This window comes from Vombatus ursinus, unplaced genomic scaffold (assembly GCF_900497805.2).
Source record: "Vombatus ursinus unplaced genomic scaffold, bare-nosed wombat genome assembly UNPS02014867.1, whole genome shotgun sequence".
Lineage (NCBI taxonomy): Eukaryota > Metazoa > Chordata > Mammalia > Diprotodontia > Vombatidae > Vombatus > Vombatus ursinus.
In genome coordinates this window covers 3,455,221-3,482,551 of record NW_020954645.1, presented here as the reverse complement: position 1 = coordinate 3,482,551, position 27,331 = coordinate 3,455,221, and the positions used below count along the sequence as shown (strand labels likewise).

The 27,331-nt window shown below is 45.4% G+C and overlaps 2 protein-coding genes across 14 annotated transcripts in view; one reads left to right on the top strand and one right to left on the bottom strand.

The window, feature by feature from the left end:
* The window catches only part of MAP4 (microtubule associated protein 4), a 252,228-nt gene extending 239,455 nt beyond the window's left edge, over positions 1–12,773 (top strand). For 6 of the 8 annotated variants that reach the window (XM_027842119.1, XM_027842124.1, XM_027842122.1 and 3 more), the window contains 4 exons: positions 4,218–4,299; positions 7,876–7,988; positions 10,359–10,530; positions 10,686–12,773. In XM_027842119.1, coding sequence (XP_027697920.1) covers positions 4,218–4,299; positions 7,876–7,988; positions 10,359–10,530; positions 10,686–10,693 — 375 coding nt within the window. In that variant the 3' untranslated portion in view covers positions 10,694–12,773. The remainder of the gene's footprint in view (positions 1–4,217; positions 4,300–7,875; positions 7,989–10,358; positions 10,531–10,685) is intronic. The other 2 variants (XM_027842120.1, XM_027842117.1) reach the window with 2 other exon arrangements.
* A 4,738-nt stretch (positions 12,774–17,511) lies between these two features.
* Positions 17,512–27,331, bottom strand: part of DHX30 (DExH-box helicase 30) — a 32,166-nt gene continuing 22,346 nt past the window's right edge. For all 6 annotated transcript variants that reach the window (XM_027842172.1, XM_027842170.1, XM_027842168.1 and 3 more), the window contains 15 exons: positions 26,991–27,111; positions 25,149–25,298; positions 23,804–23,956; positions 22,476–23,306; positions 22,066–22,141; positions 21,651–21,755; positions 21,112–21,287; positions 19,985–20,191; positions 19,780–19,861; positions 19,390–19,583; positions 19,033–19,192; positions 18,610–18,767; positions 18,271–18,374; positions 18,024–18,163; positions 17,512–17,852 (listed from right to left, as the gene is read on the bottom strand). In XM_027842172.1, the coding sequence (XP_027697973.1) occupies positions 17,599–17,852; positions 18,024–18,163; positions 18,271–18,374; positions 18,610–18,767; positions 19,033–19,192; positions 19,390–19,583; positions 19,780–19,861; positions 19,985–20,191; positions 21,112–21,287; positions 21,651–21,755; positions 22,066–22,141; positions 22,476–23,306; positions 23,804–23,956; positions 25,149–25,298; positions 26,991–27,111 (2,911 nt within the window). In that variant the 3' untranslated portion in view covers positions 17,512–17,598. The remainder of the gene's footprint in view (positions 17,853–18,023; positions 18,164–18,270; positions 18,375–18,609; positions 18,768–19,032; positions 19,193–19,389; positions 19,584–19,779; positions 19,862–19,984; positions 20,192–21,111; positions 21,288–21,650; positions 21,756–22,065; positions 22,142–22,475; positions 23,307–23,803; positions 23,957–25,148; positions 25,299–26,990; positions 27,112–27,331) is intronic.

The following is a 27,331-nucleotide window of genomic DNA, read 5'->3' as shown; positions in this document are numbered from 1 at the left end:
CACACACACACACACACACACACACACACACACACACACACACACACCCCGGTTTGTCCAGTTCACATTAACTTGGTTTCTTTTTATTTTTTAAGCAAGATTATTAGACTCTTAGCTAAAGAGTATGCTATAGATGTAGCATCACACCAATATAACTGGATTTCAGTAAACCATTTGATGAAGACTTTCATAGTATACATGTGAACAAGCTGGAAAGAATGATGTGGTTTGGAGGAAGTCAAGTACATTCAGAACTAGTTGCATGATCTAAAGAGGTGATTATTGGATTGATAACAACCAGGAGGGAACTGTGAGTTTCCAATCTAGTCCAACTATTCCTAATGCTCTGTCATATTCAAAATTTGCACCATCACCTTGGGTGAAGACATAGTTGGAATGCTTATCAACTTTGTGGATGATGTAAAGCTTAAAGGATTATGTAATAAATTTGGATATGTGGCAGAATCAGTTTGCAGAAAGGTTTTACTTAACAGAATAGTGGGCAAAATGTAATAACATGAATTATAATCATGATAAATCTAAAATCTTCACATAGGCTAGTGATAGACTCTATCTATCACCTGGAGAGCAACCTTAGCTAAGTTGGAGAAGCCTGTCATTAAGCTGATTACCTGAAGGGTGTTGAAAATTTAGGTCTTGGCCACTCTCAAAAAACCATTTACTAAGTCAGAAGTAGGTTGCAATCTCCGCCAATGTGAAGGGAGTATTGACACTAACAAAATCACCTATGTTTCAAGTATACACATAAATGTAAAGTCCAATGCTAAACTTCAAAAAAATTAGTTGTTACAAATACCAAATTGGGAGATTTGGCTGAACGGTAGCTTTTGTGAAAAAGAGCTAGATAGTGTGGTGGATTGTAAACTCAACAAAAATTCGCAAGTGTCACGTGATTATTGGAAAAGCTAATGCAATTTTTGGCACAATGAATAGCAGTATGATGTTCAGAATGTGCAAAATTCTGTTGTTATGCCTCTGCCCTGACCAGCCCACTTCTGTAAGTACCGGGTTCATTTGTGGGTGCCAGATTTTAAGTGGAAGGATATTGACAAGCTGAAATGCAGCCATTTAGGGTGAGATACTGAGGGGCTTAGAAATCACGTTACTTAAGGATTGGTTGAATGATTTTGCTGTCATTGAGGCTGCCCACCTCTTCCCATTCCTAGTCATGCCCACCTTATGGGAACCCCCTGGTATTCAGAATGTGACTGAAAGGCTAATCTCTAGCACTCAGATTCTACATGGAGAATGGCAGAAATACTGGGTTCCTCTTTGTAGATCATGTATCGGCTATCAATATTAGCTATCAGCTGAGGTAGTAACTTTTTTTTTTTGGTTTGTTTTTAGGCAATTGGGGTTAAGTGACTTGCCCAGGGTCACACAGCTAGTGTCAAGTGTTTGGTCTGAGGCCGGATTTGAACTCAGGTACTCCTGACTCCAGGGCTGGTGCTGTATCCACTGCACCATCTAGCCGCCCCTGAGGTAGTAACTCTTTAAAGCAGGGGCTCTTTGCTTGGAGTCCCCAAGGAGTCAGTGCATCAATTTCACTGGGTCCATGAATTTGGATTACATCCTAATTTTCATTGATCACTGGGTTTCCTTCATAAGCCTATGCATTTTATTTTATGCATTTTGAAGGATTCATAGCAAAGATTGGTTGTGACTGTGGTGTTATGCAGACAAAACCACCATCAGGGACAAGGGTTCTTTTCCTCCTTTTGAGTCCTATGGAAGGGCCTCAAGAATCTTCAACTGAGTCTTCTCCATTTGAGCCAGTTCGCACATGGGCTTGATCCTAATGATGTTCAAGGACATGTCTACATATGCATATTTGCGTGTATATACGACAGAAAGCCATTCACAGTTCTTTTGTGAAAAACTGGAGATTTCAGTTTTGTCTCTTCCCCCTAACCCGGTTTTTGTTTTTGGTTTTTTTTTTTTGTTTGTTTTGTTTTGTTTTGGGGGGGGGGAGGCTGCTGTTGGTTCTTTGTATCATTTGTTTCTGCATAAAACCACATCTCCTTTCCCCCTGACACTCCCACACCCTACTCCCCCTTCCCAGCCCAATTCAATCAACTCCAGTGTTTCCCTGTTACACCTGGAATCTAATATCAAATCCTTTATTTGGCTTTTAAAGCCTTTCTTGACCTGGTCCCTTTCTAGACTTCTTACTGCTTACTCCCCTCCACATACTCTGAAATCCAACGATTTCAAGCCCCACACATTTTCTTTGGCTATCCCACTCCCCTGTCTGGAATATTCTCCCTTCTGGCTTCTACCTCCCATCCAGTTTCTAACTCCTACCTTTTGTAAGAAGCCTTTTCCACTCCTTACTGTTGGTTCCTTCCCTTAGAGGCTACACCCAGTTCATCTTGTATTTATCTTGTTGGTACATAGTTGTTTGCATATTGTTTCCTCCATTAGACTGTGAGCTTCTTGAGAGCAGACACTGGTTTTTGTTTTTGTTTTTGCCCCTGTTTTGTATCCCCAATGCTTATCACAGTGTTTTCGCATATAGTGGGTGCTTTGTAAAGGGATATTAATTGTCTGGCATATTGAACCTTACCTTGTAACAAAGAAAAACAAATAAAAGTAAGCAACACATTGACCTTACCTGGATCAGAGATCTGAGATCTGTTCTGAGTCCAGAACTGATCTTTGAAATTGAACTGAGTTCAGCTTTATTTTAATGTTTTCATTTACTCTTGTTATAATCATTTTGTAATACGATTTTCTTGATTCTACTTTATTTTCTCTGAATTTCACTTAAAAATGATCCCATCTTCTTTGCATTCCTCATTCATCATTTCTTATATGGCAATAATTGTTCTTTACATTAATATGCCGTAGTTAGCACTCCCTGGGGGCCCCTGCGCCCCCCCCTCCCCACTCACTACTATTTTGCTACCACAAAAAGTGCTACTTTAAATGTTATGTTGTTGGACTTTTTACCCCTTTGGGAACATGTGCCCGGTATTTGGGGCTGCCAACTTTCATACTGGGAACATAAGGATAGTGGACTCTTCAAAATATAAGCAGGGCCCTACCTAGGAAGTTGCCATCTCCCATTAATAAACCTTCCGTGCTAGGTTGTAGTTTCTCTTTAGTCTTTCCTTCTCTAATGATATATGTAGTCATTATACAAACTGTTCTTTCAAATTCCTCTATCCCATTTTTTTTCTCTATCCCATTTTCAAAAGAACTTAGCCCACACACTTGTACCCAACACTTTTTCCCATATTATCAGCCCCACTTATAACACACACGCCCTAAACTTTTAGAATTGTGTTAACATGATTACTATGGTACACCTCATTGTCTTTTCCATTTCATGCCCATCTCTCCCTGTTTCTTAGCCATTTCTAACAGTATCCCACTTTCTGAGGACCATTGTCCTCTATCATATACCAATCTTCCCTCTCTTATGCCTTGACCCCACTTTTGCAATGCCTTATGTGTTCCCTATCTCATCTCCAGCCTTAATTATACTTCACAACTCCCTAGAGACTGGAGACCAGTTATGGATAGAATGCCTTTGATGAGAGCAAGAAAAGGTATATTGGATAGTTAAGAGTTCATTCTGTACTATTAGTCCTTTAGCTTTAATCCATGATTAGATTGCGGTCTGTGTGGGTTACTTGGGAATAAACTTAAATTTCCTGAGCATAATGATGATGTCTGCATTTATTAAGCACCTACTGTGTGCTAGGCCCTGGGGATAGAAATATACAAATGAAACAGTCCCTGCCCTCTAGGGGCTTATATTCTATTCCATATCCTGCTGCTAAAGCATTTTTCTTATGACCCTCAGAGGTGACAGTTGGCCATGAATTCTAGAGCTAAAAACATGGGGGGCAGGTGCTTATTTGTGCAGGTCCCTGAGAACCTGCATAGGTCATTTGAGGCTGTATTTGTCCACTGAGACATATTCTGTACTGTCAGGGTAGAGAAATAGATTTCAGGTAGTTAGTGTAAATATCTTTGCCTAGATTATGTCTGTGCTTTAGAAGTGCTTTTGGCTGTTAAAAAAAATACTTTTGGCCAGTAATAATAATGACTGAAGCTATTTAGCTCAAGTACAGGTAAGTAGGTAGTAGAACCCTGAAGATGAAGACCATGGTGATGCATATATTCAAATAAAGGCCCTCTCCACATTTTGCCCTAAGGTACTTTCTTCTTTCGTGTGTTCTCTTCAGGTGCAGATACAAAATAAGAAAGTTGACATTTCCAAGGTGGCCTCAAAGTGTGGCTCCAAAGCAAACATCAGACACAAACCTGGTGAGTTCCCTTTCTCCCTGAGGTGGGAAGTTGAGTGGGCTGAAGCTCCTGTGCCCCTGCTAGGACCTGCTAAGATGCCAAGTAGAGGGGGTCACAGCCCTTTCAATCGGGAAAGAATAACTCCACTCTTAAGAAGTCCATCTGTAGGATCTGTCCCCTCATTTAGTTTGTGTACCCCAGGGATCAGATGTGCCTCTCTCCTTAGGAGTTGATGGTACTAGCTGAGAAGTCTAGGAGCTGGTGATAGCTAGGGAAAGGAGGTTGTAGATAAGGAGACTGAGTTGGTTTGAAACCCAATCACTCTGTCTACAAATTCAGTGCTTCTCTTGTTCTACAATGCTGTTTTATTAGGCCCAACTTACTAGGTATTAAGGCCTGCAAACCTGCCCGCGGTCCTACAACCAACATTTGTCAGAAGCAAGCCTTCAGTAAAGGTGTTGCTGACTCATCAGGCAACTTCTCCTGTGCCTTCCCAGTAGCTCCACTTTGATTATGATTTCGCTTCAAGTCTTCCTTCTTTTGGGGGGGGGGGGGGGCATAATGAAAATATCCCTGATTCTGAAGTCAGAGGACCTAGGTGGAGGAGTTGAGTGAACTCCACCGACTCCATCTTGTGACTCAATTCTGGATCTAGCTCAGTTCCCTTTCTATTTAATTATGGCTCTAGTCCAATTTCTGTCTTGCAAGGAAACTTTCTTCAGTCATGGGAAGTGAGAGAAAACTCCATTGCATTTTTTTTTTTAACATAGCCCTGTGTGGCTGGGAAACTGGACCACCTCTACCTGTTGCTTAGAGACCCTTAACTAAGGACCTCAGTTGTGCTGATCAAAAACCCAGTTAGGTCCAAAGATTAATGCAAGGAGTTTTCTCACAGTTATAAATCTCTAGCAGCCTATGTTTCTCAGATGAAAAGTGGCCGTGTATTGGTCATATCAATTATTATTTCCATGTTCCTTTGATTGAATATTGTCACTTGAGGGGAGTGGAACACCTCTTTTTTGTGTTTTCAGAGAATTGCATCTGCATTCTCCCCCTCTCAACTTGGAATTTCCCTAATCACTCCTCCAATTAGAAATCAAATTACTAATTTTGTCTCCTGGTTTGTACCATTAATTGTTTTCTTTAAATTTGTTGGTCTCATTTGATTGTTTTTAATACAATAAAAATCTCTCACTTTATATTCAGGGCATTTGGACTGACTGGGGAGTCCATTGACCCATTTGTTAATGACTGTTTTGCCAGTAAATCTATATAATTTGGTTAGTTTTCTCAGTTATTATTAATTATCCACCACAAGGATTCAGATCCTACTATCTGTGAAACCTTGAGTGTATCACTGAACCTCCTTTTTCCTCATCTCTAAAATGTGGAAATTGGACCAAATGGTCTCTGTGGTCCTTCCAGCTCTAAATATGTGATTGTCTGGTCTTTCTGTCTTCATAAGGCATGAACTTGAGGACCTCATTGCCCTTCCTAAGATATGATTCTCTTTATTGAATACATGCTGTGTGTGTTGTGTGACTAGAGCAGAGTGCAAACAGAATATAATTTTCTTAGTCTGGGATGTCACGCCTCCCGTTGTATGCCTTAGATCATGAGATCTTTTGGACTGCCGTAATCCACGGTTGACTCATTGATGTTGTAATACACTGTAACTCCGCTTTCTTTTTCAGTCACCTAGTTGGGCTTCCTCATCCTTCTTGTATTTGTAAAGTTGATTTTTTTTTGAGCCTCTGTAAAACTTAGCATTCTTTTGAATTTCCTTTTATTACATTCAGCTCAGTGTTTTAAGGTATTCAGTGCCTTGTGATGGTTATCTAGGCCTGATGACTTGGCCTCATCCTGTCTAGTAGTGAGGTGTTTTCTTCCCTGTCTTTAGTGTTAACTCCCTATAGTCCATTTTTGTTTAGTCCTTGCCAGTTCAGTGATTAGATTTCTTGGTAGGGAAAAGAAAAATGTTTTAGTTCCTATCACTGCTTGCTTCTTATTGTGAGGGATCAGTTTACAGATAGTAGTACCCTTAATTGTTTCTTCTGCCTTTTGAAAAATGAAGTTATCAATAAGTTGGCCAAGATGTATTAGACTTTTGCTTTTGTTTAGAGGGTTCTAGCAGATATGAAAATAATTGAAATTCTCCATCATTACTATGTCACTTTACTGTGCCAAATTTCTGACATCATTTAATTTTTTCTGTTTAAGTGCTCTGTAGTACGTTCAAGTGGTGAATGTACTCCTCTAATCCTGCCTCTAATCACCACCCTAATGGTCTTCACCATACTTTCTCCCTTTGATTCCTTTATTTCCTCAAATGAGGACATTTTTTTTTTTAGTATTCATTGATATTCTCCCTCCTTCTTCTTCACATCTTCTTTTCCTTTTGAATAAGGTATATATGTCCAGAACCATATTCCAGTCATGGGTTCCATGTCACTAAGTCTCAGAGATTCCTGTTTGTCAAAAATACTTTCTTGGATTAGAATCTCCAGTTTACTCCATTACTTACCAATATATTTTGAATATTTGTGCATGACCACCTGGGTTTTATTGTTGGTTTTCTTCATATATTTTAATCCTCCTTGAGTTCCTCTACTGCCATTCTTCCTTTATAGGAAGAATATAGTATCTCATTTACATGGTATCTGTAGTGTCTGGCTTGACACTTGTACATATACAGCCTTCTCCACTCCTCTCCCTAATCAGTTAAAAGTCTTTTTGTTTAGATCTTCAAGATCCCAAGCAAATACATATGATCAGCCTTTGTTAAATGTATTACACCTGTGGTAGAAATCTCCTCATTTCTGTATTTTAAGCCATGGTCTAAAAATGGCAATTCCTTCACAGTCATCACTTTCTTAACCACATATTCAGTTTCCAGCTTTGTTCATATGCTACTCATAAACATTTGCCTTCAGCCTGTGAATTCTTTAATATCAGGAGATTCCCTTTGAGGTGTTCTCAATTATCTGGTTCTTACCTTGTGCTTCAATGGAGATACCATAGTCCCTATACAGAGAGGTTTGAACTTAGAAAAGCAGAGAGTTGGAAGCTTGACTAGGGCTTCTGACCTAATATGGGAATTGAGGAACATGGCAGGCAGGATTCACTTGCTTCTGGCATCTCTGATATTTGTGGCCCACTTGTCTCTACCCATTCACATTCTACCCCTAATAAGTTCTGGGCTCAGATTTAAACAACAGACCTAGCCTGGTCACTAGCCCATATTTGAATTTCTTCCCAACTTGAAAAGACCTCCCATTGTTTGATGTCCATTGTCCTAGCCTTCCAGAGCCCAAGGTTACCCGCTACACTGGGATGAAGCATCACCACTGGACTTTATCGCACAAGTCATAATAGTTCTTATTTGCATAGCCCTTTAAGATTTATAAAGTCTTTTCCTCACAACAGTCTTATGAACAAGGTAGTATATTTTATGGATATATAAACAAAACTGAGACACAGAGGGGAAAGTCACTTGCCTGTGTTCATATACCTAGTGCTAGAACCTGGATTCAGCCCCAGGTCTCCTGCTTGCTTCTTCTATTATTCTTTTCACCATGGCTTCCTCTATGGTTCCAGGAGGAGGTGACATCAAGATTGAAAACCAGAAGCTGAACTTCAAGGAGAAGGCCCAGGCAAAGGTGGGATCCCTGGATAATGTTGGACACTTGCCTGCAGGTGGCACAGTCAAGGTAGATCCATTGAGGGGCTGGCACTGGGCTGGGGCACTAAGCCCCAGGACAGGGAGGTGGGTCCAGTCCAGTGCAGGGAGGAGGAGACCTAGGGGATAGTGCCAGCCTGCAGGGTGGGAAGGTGGTCAAGGTGACGAGAGGTCAGCCGCTGCCCCTCAATCTTCCCACAAGCAGTGTCTTCACTCACTTCATTATCATCACCACCTTTGTTGCCAAACCCAGAGAAAAAGGAAGAGGGATGAGGGACTGTGGGAAAAAGAAAAAGAATGTAGTGAAGTGGGAGAACTCTCCAGTCTGATTCATCAGTGTGGTACCCCTTCTCCCCAACCCCTTGAGAAATTCTGCTTCACATTAGGATGGCAGCCAAAATCCACACATCTCATTTTCTCAGTATGATAGCTTGGAATTATCCTCTTCCTCTCTTCTTACTAGCCCCCATTCCCAACAGGAGATGACCCCAGGATATCATGCCAGAGATTACCTTCTCTGACATAATCCTTAAAAGGCAAGAGACACTTCCACTCTCAACTTCTATTGCTAAGCGAGTAGCAGTACCATCTAGCATTCAGGTATTTTTCTAAACCCTTTTTGTAGTTTGTGTCACAGAACCAACTTGTCTCTGCTGGTTTGTTGGTCTCCTTGCCATCCTGGAATTTAAAATGGCATCTGGCCATCTTCTCCCACCTGTAACTGAACAGGAATCCCCCTTACCACGTGCTGGACAAGAAGGTGTCCACCCCCATGGAAAGGGAGCTCATTTCATTCTTGGATAGCTAATAGGAACTTTTTATAACAACAAGCCAACATCAGCCTTCTTCGATTTGACCCCTTGGAGCCAAGTGGAAGATTGTGCTACCTTTGCACACAGTCTTTCCCTTTCCCACCTAGGCCTGGGGGCAGCTTGGGCATCCCAGGCCTCAATATTAGTAACTTATTTCTTAGTCCCAACTCTGTTTCGCAGAGAATAGAAATGGGTCTCAGGCTACTGCTTGATTCCATAACCAGCTCATCAGGTCCTCTCACCGTGCCGTCCTTCACTCCCTCTCTGCACCCCCACCCCCCCACCTGTCTTTGGCATTTGGCTTTGTCCCTCTGTGATGCCTGGAAGTGCCATGTTTTTTTTTTTTTATTTGAATCTAGTGTAATGGTTTCTCATGAGTCCTGAGCTCAGAGTTGGCTTCTAGCCATTCCCTGCTTCACAGAGAATAACCATTTTTCCTAGGCTGGGACTCCCTCCTTCCAAAGCGCTTTGGGTTTGCTCTGTGTGCCAAGACATTGTCCGCCATTTATTCCATTGCATGAAAATGGCTTGGGAGCATCTGGGGATCATCCTGGCAGGTTCAGGGAGATGCTGGGATAGGAAGCTCTGGCTGTCATCTCTAGGGATGTCTTAGAATGTAATGTGATGTTCTTTATCGTGAAGTAACAGCCAGGACGGGGATGAGAATGAATGAAAACACAGGGCTCAGTTAGTCAGCATTTATCGAGTGCCCACGGTACGTGAGATGCTTCATGAAGACGTGTAGGTATTGTCAGAGGAGAACAAAGACAGGGAGCCAAAGACTATCAGAGGCGGAAGTGACCTTTGAGGCCATCTAGACCAGGCCTCTCTCTTAGCAGTGTCGCAGTTTCCACAGTGAGTCCAGTACCACAAAGCTAGTGACTGAGTTAAAATTAGAATGCAGATTTCCTAACTTTTAGCCCAGTGTCACTTGCGCTTGAAATCCTAAGAGTGCTACTTAGTGGGGGCCTAAAACTCCTTTGGTTGATGGCACCAGAACACAAGGGTCTAACTGAAGATCCCAGCAGCAAGGGTAGACAATTAGCAGAGACGGAGACACTGGCTGGAGCCCCAATACTGTGATCCTAAAGGTTTGATGTCTGAAAGACAACAGATTTTGTGAAGAGGACCCTGGCATTTGGCAAGCTAGTATTTCCTTTGGATTTTGGGGGGTATTTGAGAAGGGATGGCTCCCCTTCTCCCCATGTTTTTCTTTACTCCGAATGAGAAATCCATGAGGAAAATTTCTGGAACTTGACACAAAAGAAAGGGTGCTGATTCCTTTAGATCGTTAGGGCATTCTACTCCCTCTCCTCTAATTTTTTTTAAAGAAGCAAGCTAAGGCCCTGAATAGAGAAAGGACTTGCCCAGTGTTCCATCTCTGTTAGGTGTTGGCACCAGGATTTGGCTCTGTCTTTTGACCGTTCCCAGTGTCTCTCACTACCTCAGATTGCTGAGTTCTTCACACCTCTTGGCCTGTACTGGAATGGGGCAAGGCTGTGTTCAGAACCCTGTGTTGCCATACCATCTCACCTCATCCTCCTATTGATCATCCATTGTCTCCTCCCCACCCCACTGTTTCATTGTAGACTGAGGGGAGCGGCGAGGTGGCCCCACTGTGCCTGGCCCCTCCGAGCGGGGAGCCTCCTGAGGCCCAGGCAGGCCCCACCACGCAGGCGAATGGCGTAGGGCATCTAACCCCCTCACTGGGTGGTGACCAAAGGGAAACTCAGACCTTCGACACCCAGATCCAGGAGACAAGTAAGTTCACCGTGCCTCCTCTGTGCTCCCCCACAGCTCCACCTGGCTTGGTGGGCTCCAGCGAGACATCTGGCGAGCTCACTTCTTCAAATTGAAACTTTTTAAAAGAGGTGTCTTCCCAAGTTTTAATGAGCTACTTAACTTTTATTTTCCAGGCATCTAATGATGAAATTCTGGTCTCGTCTTCCATCCCCCTTCCAATAACCCCAACCCTACCCCTACCCCATGCCCATATCTTCCTCTTCTACCTCTTTCCTTTACTCCTTACCTCCTGTATCCCTACCGCCTCCCCAATGTCTTGCTACAGATTGAAACCTACAAGCTGACGTTCCGTGAAAATGCCAAGGCCCGCACTGATCATGGAGCTGACATTGTCTCCAAACCCTCCCCCTTCCCTGGCAACACCACCTTCATCAGCCAGAGCTTCAACTCCCTTGCCTCGGCCACCCCTTGGCAGCAGCAGCAGCAGCAACAGCAGCAATAGCAGCCTCCCACCATAGGAGCTGCCCCAGCGGCTTTTTCTCCCGAAGGCTTGTGACTGGGCTCCACATTCTCATGGCCTCTCTGGGAGCTCTTTTCGAGAATTGGCTAGCTCAGCTCTTTTGTACCCCGTGTTCCTGAGACACACACGCACACTGATTTGGAATGCCAGAGCTCAGTGTGTCTCCCTTCTTCACCCTTCCTTCTCCACCCGTGCTGCAGTCCCTCAGAGCCCAGACTTCCCCTACTGACATCTCCTACTTTGGAAAGGTGGACCTTCACTGGGGAGGTGACTCTTCTTCCATAGGGCTTGGAGGGAGAATGCTAGAGACAGGAAGAAAGCTGAAGCTTTTCCTAATTCAGCCCTCCTGCCCATTTACCTCCCATGCATGTCTCAAACCTGGCTTTCTTTTCCTACCCACTAAAGCTGAAGCTATACACACACATGGCCCATGCTACGCCCAGGAGCAGTGCTAATAAGGGGCAGCTTGAGCTCCGATGGAAAAAGCTGGCAGCCAATTTCCTCGGTTTTTTCCTTTTCCTTTTTTTTTTTAAACAAAAAGAAAAACTAAAAAACCAACATAAATTTTGTTCTTGCTGCTTAAGTTTCTGGTGTTCCTATTTAATGAAAAAATATATAATGCACACATACTAGGCTGTTCTTACCCAATAATTTTAGCTTTTTCATTTTTTGTGATGAAGTGTTGACAGTTTCATTGTGCTTACCAGCCTCATGTAAGTTTCCTTTATTAATTTTTTCCCCTTACTCCCCAATTTCCAACCCCAGCAGTCCTAGGAGAGGTAGAGATGTTAATCTCTGTATTTGACATACATATCCATGCAGGTGTAACTTCTTTCTTTTTAATAATCTGAAAATTCAGTGGAATTCTTTTATGGGTTGAAGCCATGTCTGAAAAGAGAGTACTAAGAATGTGTTGAAGGGAAGATGGCCTTGGGGAATACATTGAATTGCCATGATGGATTAGCTGGGTGTCTCTACCCAAAAGTGAACTGTTTTGTGGTCAAAGGCGTAGTCAGAGAGAATTGGAATGCAACCCTGATGCCCCAATCTAGGCGTGCGGTCTGCGGGATAGGCCTGGCTCCTCAGAGGAGGCTGCCAAGAGGAATAGTGGAAATGGGACAGGAGTTGGGGGAGTTATGATAAATAGGTGGGATTTTTTTTTCTATTGTGAGAAGGATCCAGTTTGATGTGTGATGATCAAGGGGGGTGTGTGTGTGTGTGTGTGTGTGTGTGTGTGTGTGAGTGTGAGTGTGAGTGTGTGTGTGCTGATCTTTTCTAACAAAGACTGGTCATGGGGTTTATGTACTGTATTATACCACAGGATTGAGGCCCTGAAAAATCAGGAACCTTCTCACCAAGGGGCTATAGAAGAGAAGGAAATTGGGTTCTAAGGGACAGAGTCCCAGTGGGGCAGATGAAGTGGCCCTAAACAGCTTTGTGCCCAGAATTTTAGGGAGGAGGGGTTGAATCAGGTTTGACAAAGAAACAAGTGAAAAAGAGAATTAGAAATGGAGGACAGCCTGGTTAAGGAGAGAAGGATAGGAGTGAGGAGGAGAGGGGGCCCAGAGGAGCCCCCTCAAGGGCCAGGTGTTCCTCTTGGGGAAAGTCAACAAGAATGAGGTGAAATTCTGGGATCTGTATGACACATGAAGATTCTTATTGCACTTGTATTTTTTTATATTAAAGTTTGCATGGTTTCTAATAAAACGACATTAAAACATAATGTAATTTGCATTGAAAATGTCTGGGAGTCTCTTAAGTGCTTTCTCCTCTTGGAAAACCAGATCCATCAGGGTAGCTTTGCATCTGACAGGACTGGCCACCAATCAATATTAGACCCCTTCCTGACCCTTTACTTTGACTTTTGGCCCCAGAGGCAGCATGGTCGTTTACCCTTTGAATTGGGAATTTATTTAAGTTCAGGTGTGGTCCTTAAGCCATGTATTTTGGGGGAAGAGATTTTCCTTTCCACCCCACTTCTGTCCACCATATCCTTATTGAATTTGATGTCCATCATCCAGTCACTTTGACCCTCCATTTTATTCTGCCCAATCCCCAACTTTTTCTTTCTCTAAACTTCCATGGGATAGCAGGTTTAACAGGACAGAAAGGGGGTGAAGGCAGCTTTTAGTGATGGCAGAGGGGCCAGTCTCACTGTCTCCCCATGGCAGTGCCCAAGTGCTTCACCTTAACTGAGTAGTAGGGTTCTGGAAGTTTCTAGCTAAGTAGTTTTCAAGATAAAGCTGTGACTTTTATCTTGAGCTCCACAATAGCTAAGGGCTTTTGTTTGTAATGTTCATGAAGTACTGTGTGTACATTTCAGTCCCGTCCTCCACATGGCTTAACAGTATTTAGTTCTTGGCCTAGGTAAAACAGACTCAATCTGTAGACCTTATGACTCAAAAGGATTTAGAACTGGAAGGAACCTTAGAGATGACTCATTCCAACCACTTCATTTTGTAGATGGGGAAACCGAGGTTCAGAGTTGTAACTTGCCTCAGGATCACATACAGAGGTAGGGAGCAGTGCCAGGTTGATTCTCCCTTTTAAGTGGAGGAATTGCAAAATGTGTAGGAAGTTAGAAACAGAGTCTCGTGAGCTTGAGGTTTTTAGAGAGAACTTTGTGTGCCTATCATCACTTCAAGAGGAAGGCAGGAGCAAGCTATGCAGTCTGAGTAGAGGAGAAGGCTTATTGTACAAAAGGAAATGGGGCTCTCGCTTAGCCAGTGGAGTAGAGGAATGGGTGGGCATATGGCATATATAAATACAGATTTTTCTGGTAGCCTCCCTTGCTGTCTAATGGTGACTTGCGGGGATCTGGACCTGTGTAGAACAGGTAGAGAGAGCACTTAGCTTGCCTGGGGCAGCTGGTGGTCTGATTAGCAACCCTTGGGGGCATTCTTGTCTTAATCTCAAACATTCAGGTTTAACCTCCCTGAGGAAGGGAGGGGAGGTTTCCTTTAGCCACCTCCTCTCCAAGGGAGGAAAGACAAGAGGCACCTACCTCTCTCTCTGTCTCTCTTGGGACTAGATTTGGAAGCGCTGAACCTAAGTCTCTAAAAGTCATATTACTTGATCAGTCAGTCCTGTTCTTCCCAGCATCAGTAGGGCTTTTCCCTCTCCTCGCTTAGATGAAACCAATTTTGAAGCGTTGAAGGTGTGATGATGATGATTTCAGTTATTCCCATGGATCTTTATCATTATGTCCCCTTCTCAGGTGTTGGGTGAGTTCTTTTGCTCCAGGATGACAGGCAGGTCCTTGGTGTAGGAGGTGGCCAGGGCCACCCTCTTATAGGCCTTGAATCTCTTGGCAAATGTCTGTTAATTTGAAAGCTCTTCACGAGGGTTGGACTTTGCCCTACCTTGGAACTGCCCTTCTTTTTGTTTTTTGTTTTTTTTGTTTTGTTTTGTTTTTAGGCAACTGGGGTTAAGTGACTTACCCAGGGTCACACAGCTAGCAAGTGTCAAGTGTTTGGTCTGAGGCTGGATTTGAACTCAGGGCCTCCTGACTTCAGGGCTGGTGCTCTATCCACTGTGCCACCTAGCTGCCCCCTGGAACTGCCCTTCTTATTAACAGTAGACTGATACCACCCTTTGAACTTTATCTCCTTCCTTCCCTCGTTATGGACATTAGGAAGCAGGACTAGGGAGTGGAGAGGGGAAAAGATGTGGTTGGGGAATCTGTTCTCCACCCTACTTGTGGCCTACCTCAGGAACAAGGAGGGCCTGCCACCCAGGCCAAAATCTGGGATGAACATTTCTCCTTAAACCTTCTTCCCCCACGCCTCTAGGACAGTGACTGTTGGCCAGTGGACAGAGTGAGGTTCAGATAGGTCCTGTCTCATAGCTTTCTTCAAATGGGATGCTGTGTCCTCCCTCATCCTGTCCCAGCCCACGAAACAGGCAGGCTGGCATAGGAACACGGTCCACAGAAAGGGGATGGTGTGATACGCTTTGGGAAAGTCTCAGACTTGGGGTTTTTTCTTTCTCATTTTCCTAGTTTGCTTGTGGTTATTGTTGCTGTCCCTTCTAGCTGTTATATGGCACTCTCTGAGTGACCTTGTGATTTTGACTATTGTAAAGATTTGAAATAACTACATAAATAAAGCTTCTCAGTGTTCTAACCTGGGGACATGGCTGTCTGATTTCTGCTCCCAAACAACTTGGTTTCTCCTCATTAGTTGTTAATAATAGAAAGTCACTTGGAGTACTCGTTTCACTTCTATGAACCCCTTCCTTCCTAATCTGTTAAAGGGGATCCTTTTGTCTTCTCATGACGAAGTATGAAGATGAAGCTTGGCGAGAGAAAGGAAACTACTACCAAGTGCATGTAGCTGTTGGGATCCACCTTCTAATTATTCACTCTTTTCCCTCCTTTAGCCCCAAATCTAGCCCATAGCAGAAGGCAAGATCTTCCTGTCAAGCTCTTATTGTTGCTTCCCACCCCTTTAAGTAGGAGATTGTTTCCCGAAGAAGCAAAGTGGGGAAAAGTGGGGGACTTTGTGTCCATGGGATAGCATGGTGCTGCTCTTAGGGTAGAGTAGTTGGCGTTAATGATAAATGTGGATCAACAGGGTGTTAGAGGAAACAGTGACAAATGATTGAAGACTTTTCTGCAGTGAGTTATACATCCTGTTGCTAGAAAGGGATTTTAAGAGAATGGGATCTGAGAATGTTTGGTCCCATTCCTAGAGCTACCCTGAATTATCCCATCTCAATTCTCCAGGGGAGTTTAGAGCCCTCAGTCAGGAACCAAGAGAAGCCCTTCCCCACCTTCTCCTTCTCTGTGCCCTTTAAAAGCTAAGGCACCCAAGGCTACTTATTCTGGGGTGAGCAGAGCAGCTCTAAGGGGGTGGATCTAGAATCCTGGAGGACCTAGAGGATCTGAGAAGAAATGGGGAAAAACGAGTGTGACTGTGAAAAAAACCATGTGTAGTCTGGCTCCTTATTATGCTGCAGTGGACTAGTGACAACCTCTCAACTTCACTTTCCATGTCTAAAGGGTTGGATTAAATCATCTCAAAGGACCAGTTCTGCTACACCATGCAAAATAAAAAGCCCAAGTTTTGTAGTGCTTTGTAGTTTACAAAGCACTTGCTTAATAGTAAGCCAGGAGTTCTTACTACAAAACAAAACCCATCACGTTAACACTTTATAGCTTATAAAGCAGTGTGATTTACCTCCTCACACAAAGAACTGGGATATAAACTTAAGTGTGATTCTAAATGCAATGAACTTTCTTGTCCCTTGCCTCTGAGGTTCAGGTCCAAAGCCATGCCACTTTCTTGACCAAAAAAGTAAGTTGCTCTTTATTGTCCACTGGTAGAGGTCAGCAAACTACAACCTGCCAACCATTTTTGTACAGATGATGAGTTAAGAATGTTTTACATTTTGACAGCTCGTGCTGTTTACAGAAACAGATTCTAGATTGTGATGTGCAGTTTCCCAACCCTTAGTTTGAAGGATGAAATCCTTTAGCCTGACATTTAAGGCCCTTAAAATCCTAACTCAGATATACCTTTCTAGTTTTGTTTTCTGCGAAATTTGGACTGTTCTCCACTTCAGCCTCCTTCAGTCATTTATAAAATGTAGGCTGATGTTCAGCCCAAATGTCCCCACCAAAGATCCCTTATCTCAAAAGCTGAAATATACTTGACCTAGATCACTTAGTCCTTCATACCCTACATTGTGGTTTTTGTTTTTTTTTTTTGTGTTTACCTTTATGCGTATACCACCACCCCAAGCAGAATATAAGTTCTTCCAAGGTAAGTGCTTAACAATGATTGAACTGAAAAAAAAAAAAAAAAATCAAGGAATATCCATCTGTGGAAGATGCAGTAATCCTGGCTGAGCCAGCAAATTCAGATATTCCTACTACTTTAATTTAGAAAAAGCACTTTCACAATACATTCCTTTGCAACTTTCAAAGTCTGTGATTTTATTTGAAACTCATAACATCTGTAGATGGAGACTAGTTTTTTTGTTTTTTTGCCAGGCAATGGGGTGAAGTAACTTGCCCAGGGTCACAGGTCTTCCTGAATCCAGGGCTGGTGCTCTGTCCATGGCACCATCTACCTGCCCCCTGGAGACTAGTTTTTTAGTTTGATTGCACAGGGTCACGTAGCTAGTACATGGCAGAACTTGGGTGTTCTGAGTGTACCATGACCTGGTAGTTTTCTAGCTTTGTCCCATGACATTTAAGTGAAAAAAGTTTTAGACCAGACCTTCTTACCTACTAGCACCTCTGGGCAAAGAGGTATGCAAAGCAGAATATTAGTTTTCCCTATACCCAAAAAGGAGAATCCCCATTACACCAGTAGTTTAGGGAGGAATATTGCTCCAGAAATAACAGGGAAATATATGCATCTTGAGGTTAGAAATCTTTACACCCTCAAGAGCCCTGTCATTTCCTAAGTAGCCACATCACCTTTGGGGACAGAAGCAAGTACTAAACAGAGATAAAAGAAGTATACAACACATTCACAAGGGATAAATAGAACTTTATTTAAATAAACATTTGCGCTCTGTACATAGCCCCTGGGATGGGCGGGCAACGGGGAGGGGGCTCAGTCATCAGCGGTTTTCCGAACATCAAAGCTACCGCAAGGCCCACGCAGCAGCTCCACGAGCAAGGCCAGCAACTGGCTGTGCTCCTGCTGCACATCTGGCGGCAGGGCAGGCAACTCACAGCGGAGGCTCCGCTCTACCATGCGGCCAAGGGCCCGGCGAAGCTCCCGTAGCAGCCGAACAGTGTGAGAGTCACCCTCTAGCCGCAGGAGATCACTGTCACTCAGGGAGATGGTGGCACGGCGCCCATCATCTGGGGTTAAGGGAACGAAGAGGAGGATGAGAAGTCATGATGGGAACCGAGGATGAGTAAAAAGCCTTCTAGTCCACCAGGGGACTAGAAGAGAATTTAAAGTAAGAGACAAGAACAAATCATCTGTTCCTCAAATGAAGGGGAATAGACTCAAGGGAACCAAGCACCCACCTCTGATATGGACATCTCCATCGGTCAGCAGCAGCACAGCCAGGGGGTGGACCTGGGAGGAGTCTCGCACAAAGACGCTGCCATTGGACTTGACGGCCATGAAATACGTCAGCCAACGGCTACGTAGCCGAGTGGCCTCCCTGTGGGGAGAACAAACAGGGTCAGGATTAATCACCTTCCCTGGAATACCCTCGTTTTCCTCCCCACCCCAGCTTAAAATCCCTATGGCTTTCTCTGCTCTGCGCACCTGTTAATGGTTGACTTATGCAGCAGGATATTGCCGGCTTTGGTCCGGTAGGTGACACTATTGGGCTTGAACTTCCCCTGCCGGGTCACCTTGCCCTGCCTCACCTGTGGGGCACAAAGAAGATGGATGAAATAAAAACGGGTGTGAATTAGGGAGTCAAATAACATGGCAAGGAAAGTGCCTTCATCCTGCCATGGAGGCCTGAAAAAGTATTCTCACCCATGTGGAATCCAAGAATTGTTGTCTTAAGAGTTAAGCCATACCTTGTTCCCCATTTCCCCTTTCCCCCTACCCAGGTGAGCCATGACAGGACCACCATGCCATACCCAGGGCCTATACCTGAATGAGGTTGGGATAAAGTCCAGCCATGAGTACCCCTTTCACCAGCTCCTCCTCCTCACTGTACTGGTTGCACTGGGCTGAGGGCAGGGTACAGTCTGATGGTTTCCCCACCAGGAAGGCCTCGTAAATATTCTCTGAGAACTGTTTGATGAGGCCTGAGAAAGAAAATTGGATGCAGGGGGGGAGAGAAGAGTCTGAGAAGTCCCAACCATCACTTGGGAAGCCCTATGTAGCCTGGGTGTGTACATAAGGGTAGGACAAAATAGGATGGATGAAGCTTCTCTACTTATCCAGTATAGGCTAAGAACAACTAATAGAAATAGGATAAAGGATAAACAGGAGCAGAAGAAAGGGCTGTATGGGGGGGTAGGGGATGGGGGGGTGGGGAGACATGAAAGAAAGTGGAGCTAGACACTCAACCATGGATAAAACGCAGGCTGGGAGCATAAAGTAGGTTCTCCTCCAGGTAGTTCTCCCGAGAACTACGATCCTGCCAGCGCAGCACCTCCTCCCAGCCAGCCACAGCCCGGACAAATGCCAGGTGGTCACTCCCACTATCATGGCTCAATAGTGCCTTCACCTGAGAAGAAGAAATGCAGAGATAAATCAATCAAATAACACTTATTATGTGCCTACTATGTGCCAGGCATTGTGTTAATTGATTATATAGGGACTGGTGGGACCACCCCAAGGAACTGAATAAAGAGTAAAACACCTAAACAAGATTTGCCATAATGGGATTTGGAAAGGAGTAGAGCAACACGCTAAGAGTCTGACCTTGTCCACCTCAGCACGATTCTGCAAGCTACTGCTGAAGGGGTCTCGGGTGAGGCAGGAGACAACAACTAGCAGAGGATGTAGGCAGCGGAAGATGGCCGCCAGGACAATGGCCTTGGCAAGCCTCGGGTCCGTGGAGATATGGGCAAGGCGCTGACCCAGCGTAGTCAGGAATTCCCGCTGGTCCAGCACACCTAAAACATTCCTTCTGTCATAGCAACCCCCAAAATGGGTCCCAGACCCTTTCATCTGCCCATGGAATAGAGGGCCTTAATCCTAATAATACCAGCCTAGCAGATAGCCACAGTTTCATCTCACACAGGGAAATTGAAGACTACCCTCCCAGCAGCCCAAGGTGCTATCCTGTTGAGGAGCCAAAGCACCACTAACCAATCTCCTGCAGCAGGATCACAGCCTCATCTACAGCCTTGATGTCAGGGCTATCCACAGCCTTGGAGAGGAACTCGACAGCCTGCAATGGAAGGCCCACGTGCAAAATGAGGCTCCTGGCCCTGCCACCTCGCAATCTAAGGGAGGTACACACATCAAAAGCCGTCCTTGGCTCCCTTCACACCCTTACCCTTCAGAGCCTTACCGTCTTCTCAGGCATATGGATCTTCGCTTGCAACACCAGGTTCTCCAGGGGGGTGCGCAAAATTTCGGGAACCTGAAAAGGTGCCATCTTCTCCAGCCTGCTCCGAGGAAACAGGTGGTAGGCAAAGCCTGACTGGCACCGCCCAGCCCTTCCTCGGCGCTGGATCACATTTGCCCTCGACACCCACACTGTTTCCAGGCAGGACACCTGTTAGGGGAAGGAGGAGAAAGATAGGAGGTTAGTGAAATATGACTCCTGCTTTCCAGGCAGCACTTCAAATTTCCCACTAGAAAATATGCTGGATTCTGAGACTGAAGGGAAAATTACTGGCCTAACACTATGCTCATGATCATAGGAAGACTCTGGAGTCTTGTCTCCTAGCATCATAATCTCCAGTTTATCTTTAGGACTCAATATAATGGAGGACAGGGGAAGGAAAAATAGATATTTTTTGGTCTAGGTGAAGCCAAAGTATTCCCTTGACCACTGATTCCTACAGCTGAAGAAAGGTAGAGAATCAGTTATCTGGGTCACCTCCCGTAAGCTGCCATACATCCCCATTTCTTCCTGCTCAATATGGACTATTCTAGGGGAAAGCTTGTATTTGTTTATAATTCTATGCTTTTCAAAGGGCTTAATCATCCATTATCTCTTATAATCCTCAACAGCCCCACAAATTAGGCAGGCTGGGATTATCTCCATTTGGCAGATACAGAACAGAGGCCTAGAAAGGCAGTGTGGTATAATGTAAAGAGTGCTGCACTTGGATTCGGGAAACCTGGGTTAAAATCCTACTACTTATAGTTATAGACGATATAAAGTCATTTAACCTCTTAGAGCCTCAAATTTGTAAGCTGTAAAATGGGATAAAAATGTAAGAACTACTCAACATAACAGGATCCTCATGAGGAAGGCATTCTATAAAATTTGAAGCATTACAGAAACGTGCAATTTCATCTATCAAGCAAGTTTAATGTTTGAGTCAAAGCTAGGTGTTAGAGCTTAATTTCCAGTCCTTTTTCCACTGTGCACTACTGGGGCTGTTCCCAAAGCCTCACAGCTAAAGCTACAGGCAATTGGCAAAGCTGGGAAATGGCAAGAGAACTGAGGACATCTGGAGGAAATACCTTGGTCTTAAGGTCATAGCGCTCCTCCTTGTGCAGGCCACTGTCCACCACATGTACTATGTCGTTGACCGTGATGGAAGTTTCAGCAATGTTGGTGGCCAAGACAATCTTGCGCACCCCTGTTGGGGGCTGCTGGAAAATTGCCTTCTGGTCCATCATGGGGATGTTGGAGTGCACTGTTTGGGGCGTGGGGGGGAGGGGGAAATAGCACGCAAGCGCGCACACACAGTCAAGCCCCACCAATAACACTTTCACAGGGATGTCAGGGAACAGAGTATTCCCCAGGACACAAGACTCTCCCACAGGGCAGCAACCCTACAAAGCTGTCTCTCTCCAAGTTCACAGTCAGCTTTTGTTCTCTTCCCTCCTCCACTGAGCTCTGGGCTTATAACTGACTCTTTGCCAAATGGGAACGTAGTCAAGCTAGTACCCACTGTTACCTCCAGATGGAGCCGCTTCCCAGGCCTCCCCCACAACTAAAAAGCTTGGACCAGGGTTTAGATCCCCCTTCCTCTCCCCTGCTCCCAAGCCCAGCTCACCTGGCAAGATCAGGTACTTGCTTTCATAGGAGCCCAAAACCTCCTGCAGGCGCTGTTGTACTCCTTTGATCTCCTGCCAGCCAGGCAGGAAACACAGAATCCCACCTGAAAACCAGCCCCAGCAACCTGATCACTTGGGGGCAGCCCTGAAGGGGATGGGGGGGGGGGGGGAGAGGAGGGAGTTTCCCCGCAGAATTTCCACTTATTTGTTCCTGGTCAAGATCACAGGAAATCTGGGGCTCAGGGTAGGATTAAGCTGAATGGGACAGTCCTCAGCAGTCACTCTACCCCCTTCTTCCCAACTCTATTCATACAAAGGTGCTTCTTCATGAATGCTCAAGGCCGCTTGCCCTAGCACCCTAAATCTGGTTGAGGAAAACCTGCTCGAGGAATCCTAGGCCAAAAAGGCACTTACCTGGGTCTCCCCGGGCATCAATATGCAAAACGAGATCAGTCATGAGGTCCAAATCCAGAGCGCACTCATCCTCAGACTATGGCCAGGGGTAAAGGGGAACAAGAAGAGTTGGAGACAGTGGCCTAGGTTCAGGCATCTGAAGTGAACAGTACCCCAGGACCCTCTCCAAGGTTACATGGCACTCCAGCCCAATCCAACTGGATTCACCAGCTGATGGAGGAACCCCAGGGTCACGTCAAAAGTTCATGGGTACCCCAAGAATGGGTAAAGACTAGGGAATGGCAGGAAGAGAACCAGCATAATCATTCTAGGCAGAGGGAAAACCAGAGTCAACTCTAAGGCAGCTGGGAGGCAAGAGATGCAAGGAGGATAGAAGAGGAGCCCTGGCCATTGCTATCTATTCCCCTTACCTCATGATGCCGGTGCCGGTGCTGGGGCTTGCCCAACTTGGCCAAGATGTCCTCTAGGTAGTGCTCTTTCACTGGGTACATGAAGCCGGGCACCTTGATGACTGGGCAGCCACCAAAGTATCGAGCAAAGCGCTCATTGTCACCTGTGGCACTCATTAACACAAGCCGCAGAGCCGGGTTCAACCGCTGCAGCCCCTTCAGCAGGATGAGCAGAAAGTCTGTATTGACATCTCGTTCATGTACTTCATCTACAATGACATGGCTCACACCCTCAAGACTGGGGTTGCTCTGCAACTTGCGAAGGAGGATGCCCACAGTGCAGAAGAGCAGGGCTCCACCCCGGGCTGGTGGCTTACTCTCCAGCCGCACCTGAAATCCCACATTCCGTCGCAGAGAGGGTCCCAGTTCATGACTGACACGCTGGGCCACAGACACAGCTGAGATCCGGCGGGGCTGGGTGATGATCACATTGCACCGGGCCCCACGGCCCTCCGTCACGTAGCGTTCCAGCAGCAGCTGTGGTATCCGTGTCGTCTTGCCACAGCCCGTATCCCCTGAGATCACAACCACAGGGTGCTGTTCAATCGCTGACAAGATGGTGTCCCGGTGTGGATCCACAGGTAGTTGGTGAGTCTCCTGCCAGGAAGGCCCACGCCGCCGCCACAACTCCAGTAGCCCCTGGCTTAGCCGCAGCTCCTCTCCCTCCGACAGAGGAATGTAAGGCTTCCCCGTGATAGGGTCACTCAGGGGCCCTGTGTCCTTGCTCAAGTGCAAAGGATCCTCATTCTGCAGCCTAGGCTCCGGGGAGATCCAGGGATTTTCCACTGGGTACTGGAGAGGGCCAGCAACACAGTGAGGGGTGTTCACTTATTCCATCTCTACAGCCTCAAGAGGGATAAGGCCCCGAGCGCCCCCGGTATCCTGGAATCCCCAGTTATGCAGAGCTGACTGCAGGGCTCACCTAGCCCTCCTACCCCTGCAGGAACCTTATGGAGGACCAACTCAATTCCACCCAGCTGGAATTCAAAGGGTCAAATTTGGGGGTGGGGGAGTGCTGAATTCTGGTGAGGGGAAGGAAACCAGAAGGAGATAATGCCACAAACCACAAAGACATAGGCTACCACCAGGGTTTGAAGACTGGTGTAGGGAAAAGAAAAGATGGAACAAAACATCACAGATGCCTAGGACAGCACCAGGTGGAGCCATGCAGCTGACCTAGGGATGAAATCATGCCCAAGCCAAACCTGCTGACCTGTGCAGGAGACATTGTTGGGACTTTGGCTCCTTAGGTCCCTGTCTGTGCCCACCCCCAATCCTGCCCTACTCACATGGTTTAGGTAGTTCTCCATCTTTCGCAGGATGGGCTCTGGCACCTGGATGGTGCAGGGCCGACGCTGTGTCTCGCCTAGCTCTCGCAAAGAGGCCAGGTTGTACATGGCATGAGTCAGTGGTTCATTATTCCTATCCACTAGGCCCAGGCTCTGCAGAGGGGACATAAGTCGAGCCCCTTAAGAAGGATGGCCCAGGCACATTCCAAGGAAGGAGACTCCTGTGATGCAGTGGAAAGGAGGTGGGGAATAGGCATCCTCCTCTCCTAAGTCACATGACATAAAGCTGAATGGGACTTTAAAAGTTATCCCAGCCATTCCCCTCATTTTAAAGATGAGTACTGAAGCCCAGAGGGGAAGTGACTTGCCCTTACCCAAGAGATAGCCAGAGCCAGAATTCAAACTCAGGTCCTCTAACTCCAAATCCAGGGCTCTTTCCATTGTACCACACTGCCTTTCAAGCTGGCTCAGGTCTCTGGAATAGAGACACAGAGCACTGCCTTCTCTAATAAGGCCAATCTCTGGACCTCAGTTTACTCATCAGTAAAATGGGGTGGGAGGGTGGGGGATGTGGACTACAAAGCCTCCTTGGTCCCTTCTGGCTTAAGATCAATGACCAGATGGTCTCAGGCATTTTGAACAGAACCACTCTCTTGAAGCAGATCTCAGGACTCCTCTGGAATAGGTTCTTTAAAGGGAGGTTGCTCCTTTGACTATGTTAGTTGAACATTCAAGTCCCTCCACACAGCAGCTTGCTCCCTTTACCTATCCAAGCTCATCTCCTACTGCTCGTCTGTAACATTCCCAAAGCAGACCAAGGGTCCCGAAGCAGCATCTCCCTGTCTGCTTCCAAATTCTATTCCTCCTTTCCTGTTCAGCTCAAACCCTATATAGCTTCATGATGGTGCTCCTATCACTGCAGCTCAATGAACCAGTCTTGAGCTGTTAACTGGCCCAAGTGTTTAAGTCTTATCTGGACAACTAAACAACTATATGCTCCCCAAAGGCAAAAATGGTTCCCTTATACTTCCTTGTCTCTCATAGTACCTGGGTGGCACAATTAAGTCCTGTTAAATGAATGAATGAGAAGGGGGGAAAGCAAAAAGAAGGTCTGGATGGGTCTTAATATCAAACAACATATGAATTCTTGACCATTAAAGACTCTTTCCTTAGACATCAGGGATGGGGAAAAGCTAGGAAAATGGATATAATTAATTAGTAACAACAACAAATGGACTGAGCCTAGTGGCTATGAAGGATCAGCATTTTCAGAGTCATCCCCAGGCCAGAGGCCTTTTGGCGCCATCACATCCCTTGCATCTCTATTTCATTTGTCTGGGCTTACCTTCAACTTCTTGCAAGCCAAGGCCGCTGCTTTATTTTCCGCCTCTGCTTTGCGGCGCCCCTTGGCAACAAAGGTCATGGGACAGGGCCAGAGCAGGGTAAGAGTGGAGAGCTTTGTCTTGGTACCCACAGTGTGGAATTGCATGAGGTTCTGAAAGGATGTGAGGAAAATGGCGTATTAAGAAACAACCTGAGAGGAGATCCATGTCAGTGGATATCAGGTGGTCCTACCGGGACTACGGAGCAGTGGCTAGGGTTGGAGTGACCCCTTCTTTCAAAAGTTCCTCACATATCAATAATGGTAATAAAAAATAAAACAAAGTTGCTTCTCAGGTGGAACCTTGGGACCAACAGAACAGCTGAAAGGCAAGCAGGTGATTCTGAAATATCACCCAAAGGAAAGCATACCCTGAGCTTGTGGAGACTTTACAGCAGGGTAAGGACACTAGAAACACCACCAAAAATTTCGATTTACTTTTCTTAAGCTTCCCACAGGCATGATGTAGTGAATGGGAAGGAAATGCCAGACCATGGAACTGCATGCTCTCCCCTTCATGGCAAAAGATACTAAAGCTTTTTCCTTGGGTGGTAAGAGCTAGGCACTACTGCCATTCCTGGGCCACCATCATGTTTGACCGAGACGACACACAGAAGGACTCAGAAGGAGAGGACCCCTTGAATAGACAGTTTTCCAGTTTCCTGTATGCCACCCTCTCCAGTCCCAGACCTTACCTACACTTAGCTTGATTAAGCCTATTCAATCCCCCAATATTTTAACTAGAAAGGACTTTTGAAACTTTCAGACATACCTTTCCAACTTCATGTAGGAATCTCTATCTCATCTCCTTCCTCTTTCCTATACCATTTTCTCCTCAGGGAAGTTCTTCACCTACATGGCAAACTCCCATATTTCTGCTTTTCTATAAAATCGATCTCAAACCCCTATACTAAGGTTAACTTCCCAGAACCACCTGAACATACTAGCAGCCTGAAAGATGGATGGCAAGACCTGCTCTTTCTGCTCCTGTCCCTCTTGCTAGGATCTTGCAGACTTGAAGATAAGAGACAGGAGGCAAACCTGATGCTGGGCACAGACTTTGGAATCATTACTAGCAACCTTGCCAGCATAGACATAGCTCCCATGTTTCTTACAGACAGTCTCGGTAATATCACTTTCTTGCTTTTACAATCTTCAATGGCTTCCTAATACATAATGAAAAATATCTGACCTTCTTAGTTTGGCATCCAATCCATAATCTGATTCTATCCAAACTTCCCAGCCTTATTTCACACTATTTCTCCTTTCAGCCAAACTGGGCTACTCGCTGTCCAAAAACATGCTTTATGCTTTTCCACCATTGTGCCTCTTTTCATGATACCCAACATCCCATGCCAGATTATTAACTGTCCCCCTTTCCTATCTTCTGAAATCCAATCCTTCAAGACCTAGTTTAATTGCTTCCTTCAAGAAGCTTCCTCAATCCCACCTAGTTGAAAATGATCTTTCTCTCCTCAAAACTCACACAGACCTTGTACTTTTTGTGACTGATTTGTAAATTCCATGAGGGAACAAGGCCTGTGTCTTCTTTATATTTTTATTTTCCCCAAGTGCTGAGCACAGCACTCTGTACATTACAGGTATATACTAAATATTGAATAAAAATCTCTCACTATATCCATATAGTGGAAATCAGACAGTCTCCGAAGATTCCTCTTTTCCAACCCTTCTCCACACACAGATCCTTCCACATACTACTATCAAAGTTTCACTCCTGTTTCCAGATTTCTTCTTCAAGTCACTTAATGAATTCCTCCCCCTGGAGTGTGGGTAATCTCTACTTACCTTAGCGGTGGAGGACGAGGTTGCAATCTGGATCACCTTGGCCAGAAGGTTCTTGGGAAGCGGGAACTGGGTAAGTGCTCGGATAGCACTGTCGTCATCTGTCATCTCAAAGGAGCCCCCTCTGGGATACCCAAGAGTCTAGGTGAAGAACAGTCTCCACCCCTAGTGCTACAATCTAGGGCACTAGGACAATGGAGTGATTTGGGGGTGGGTGACAGGGTAAGGGCCAGAAAAGGGATCGGAGACAGAAATGCCTCAGTTCTGAACTTCACTCAGATGCTTCCCTGTGAACACTGCCTATGTCTGTGCACAAAATATCACAAGTGCTGCCTCAGTTTCCC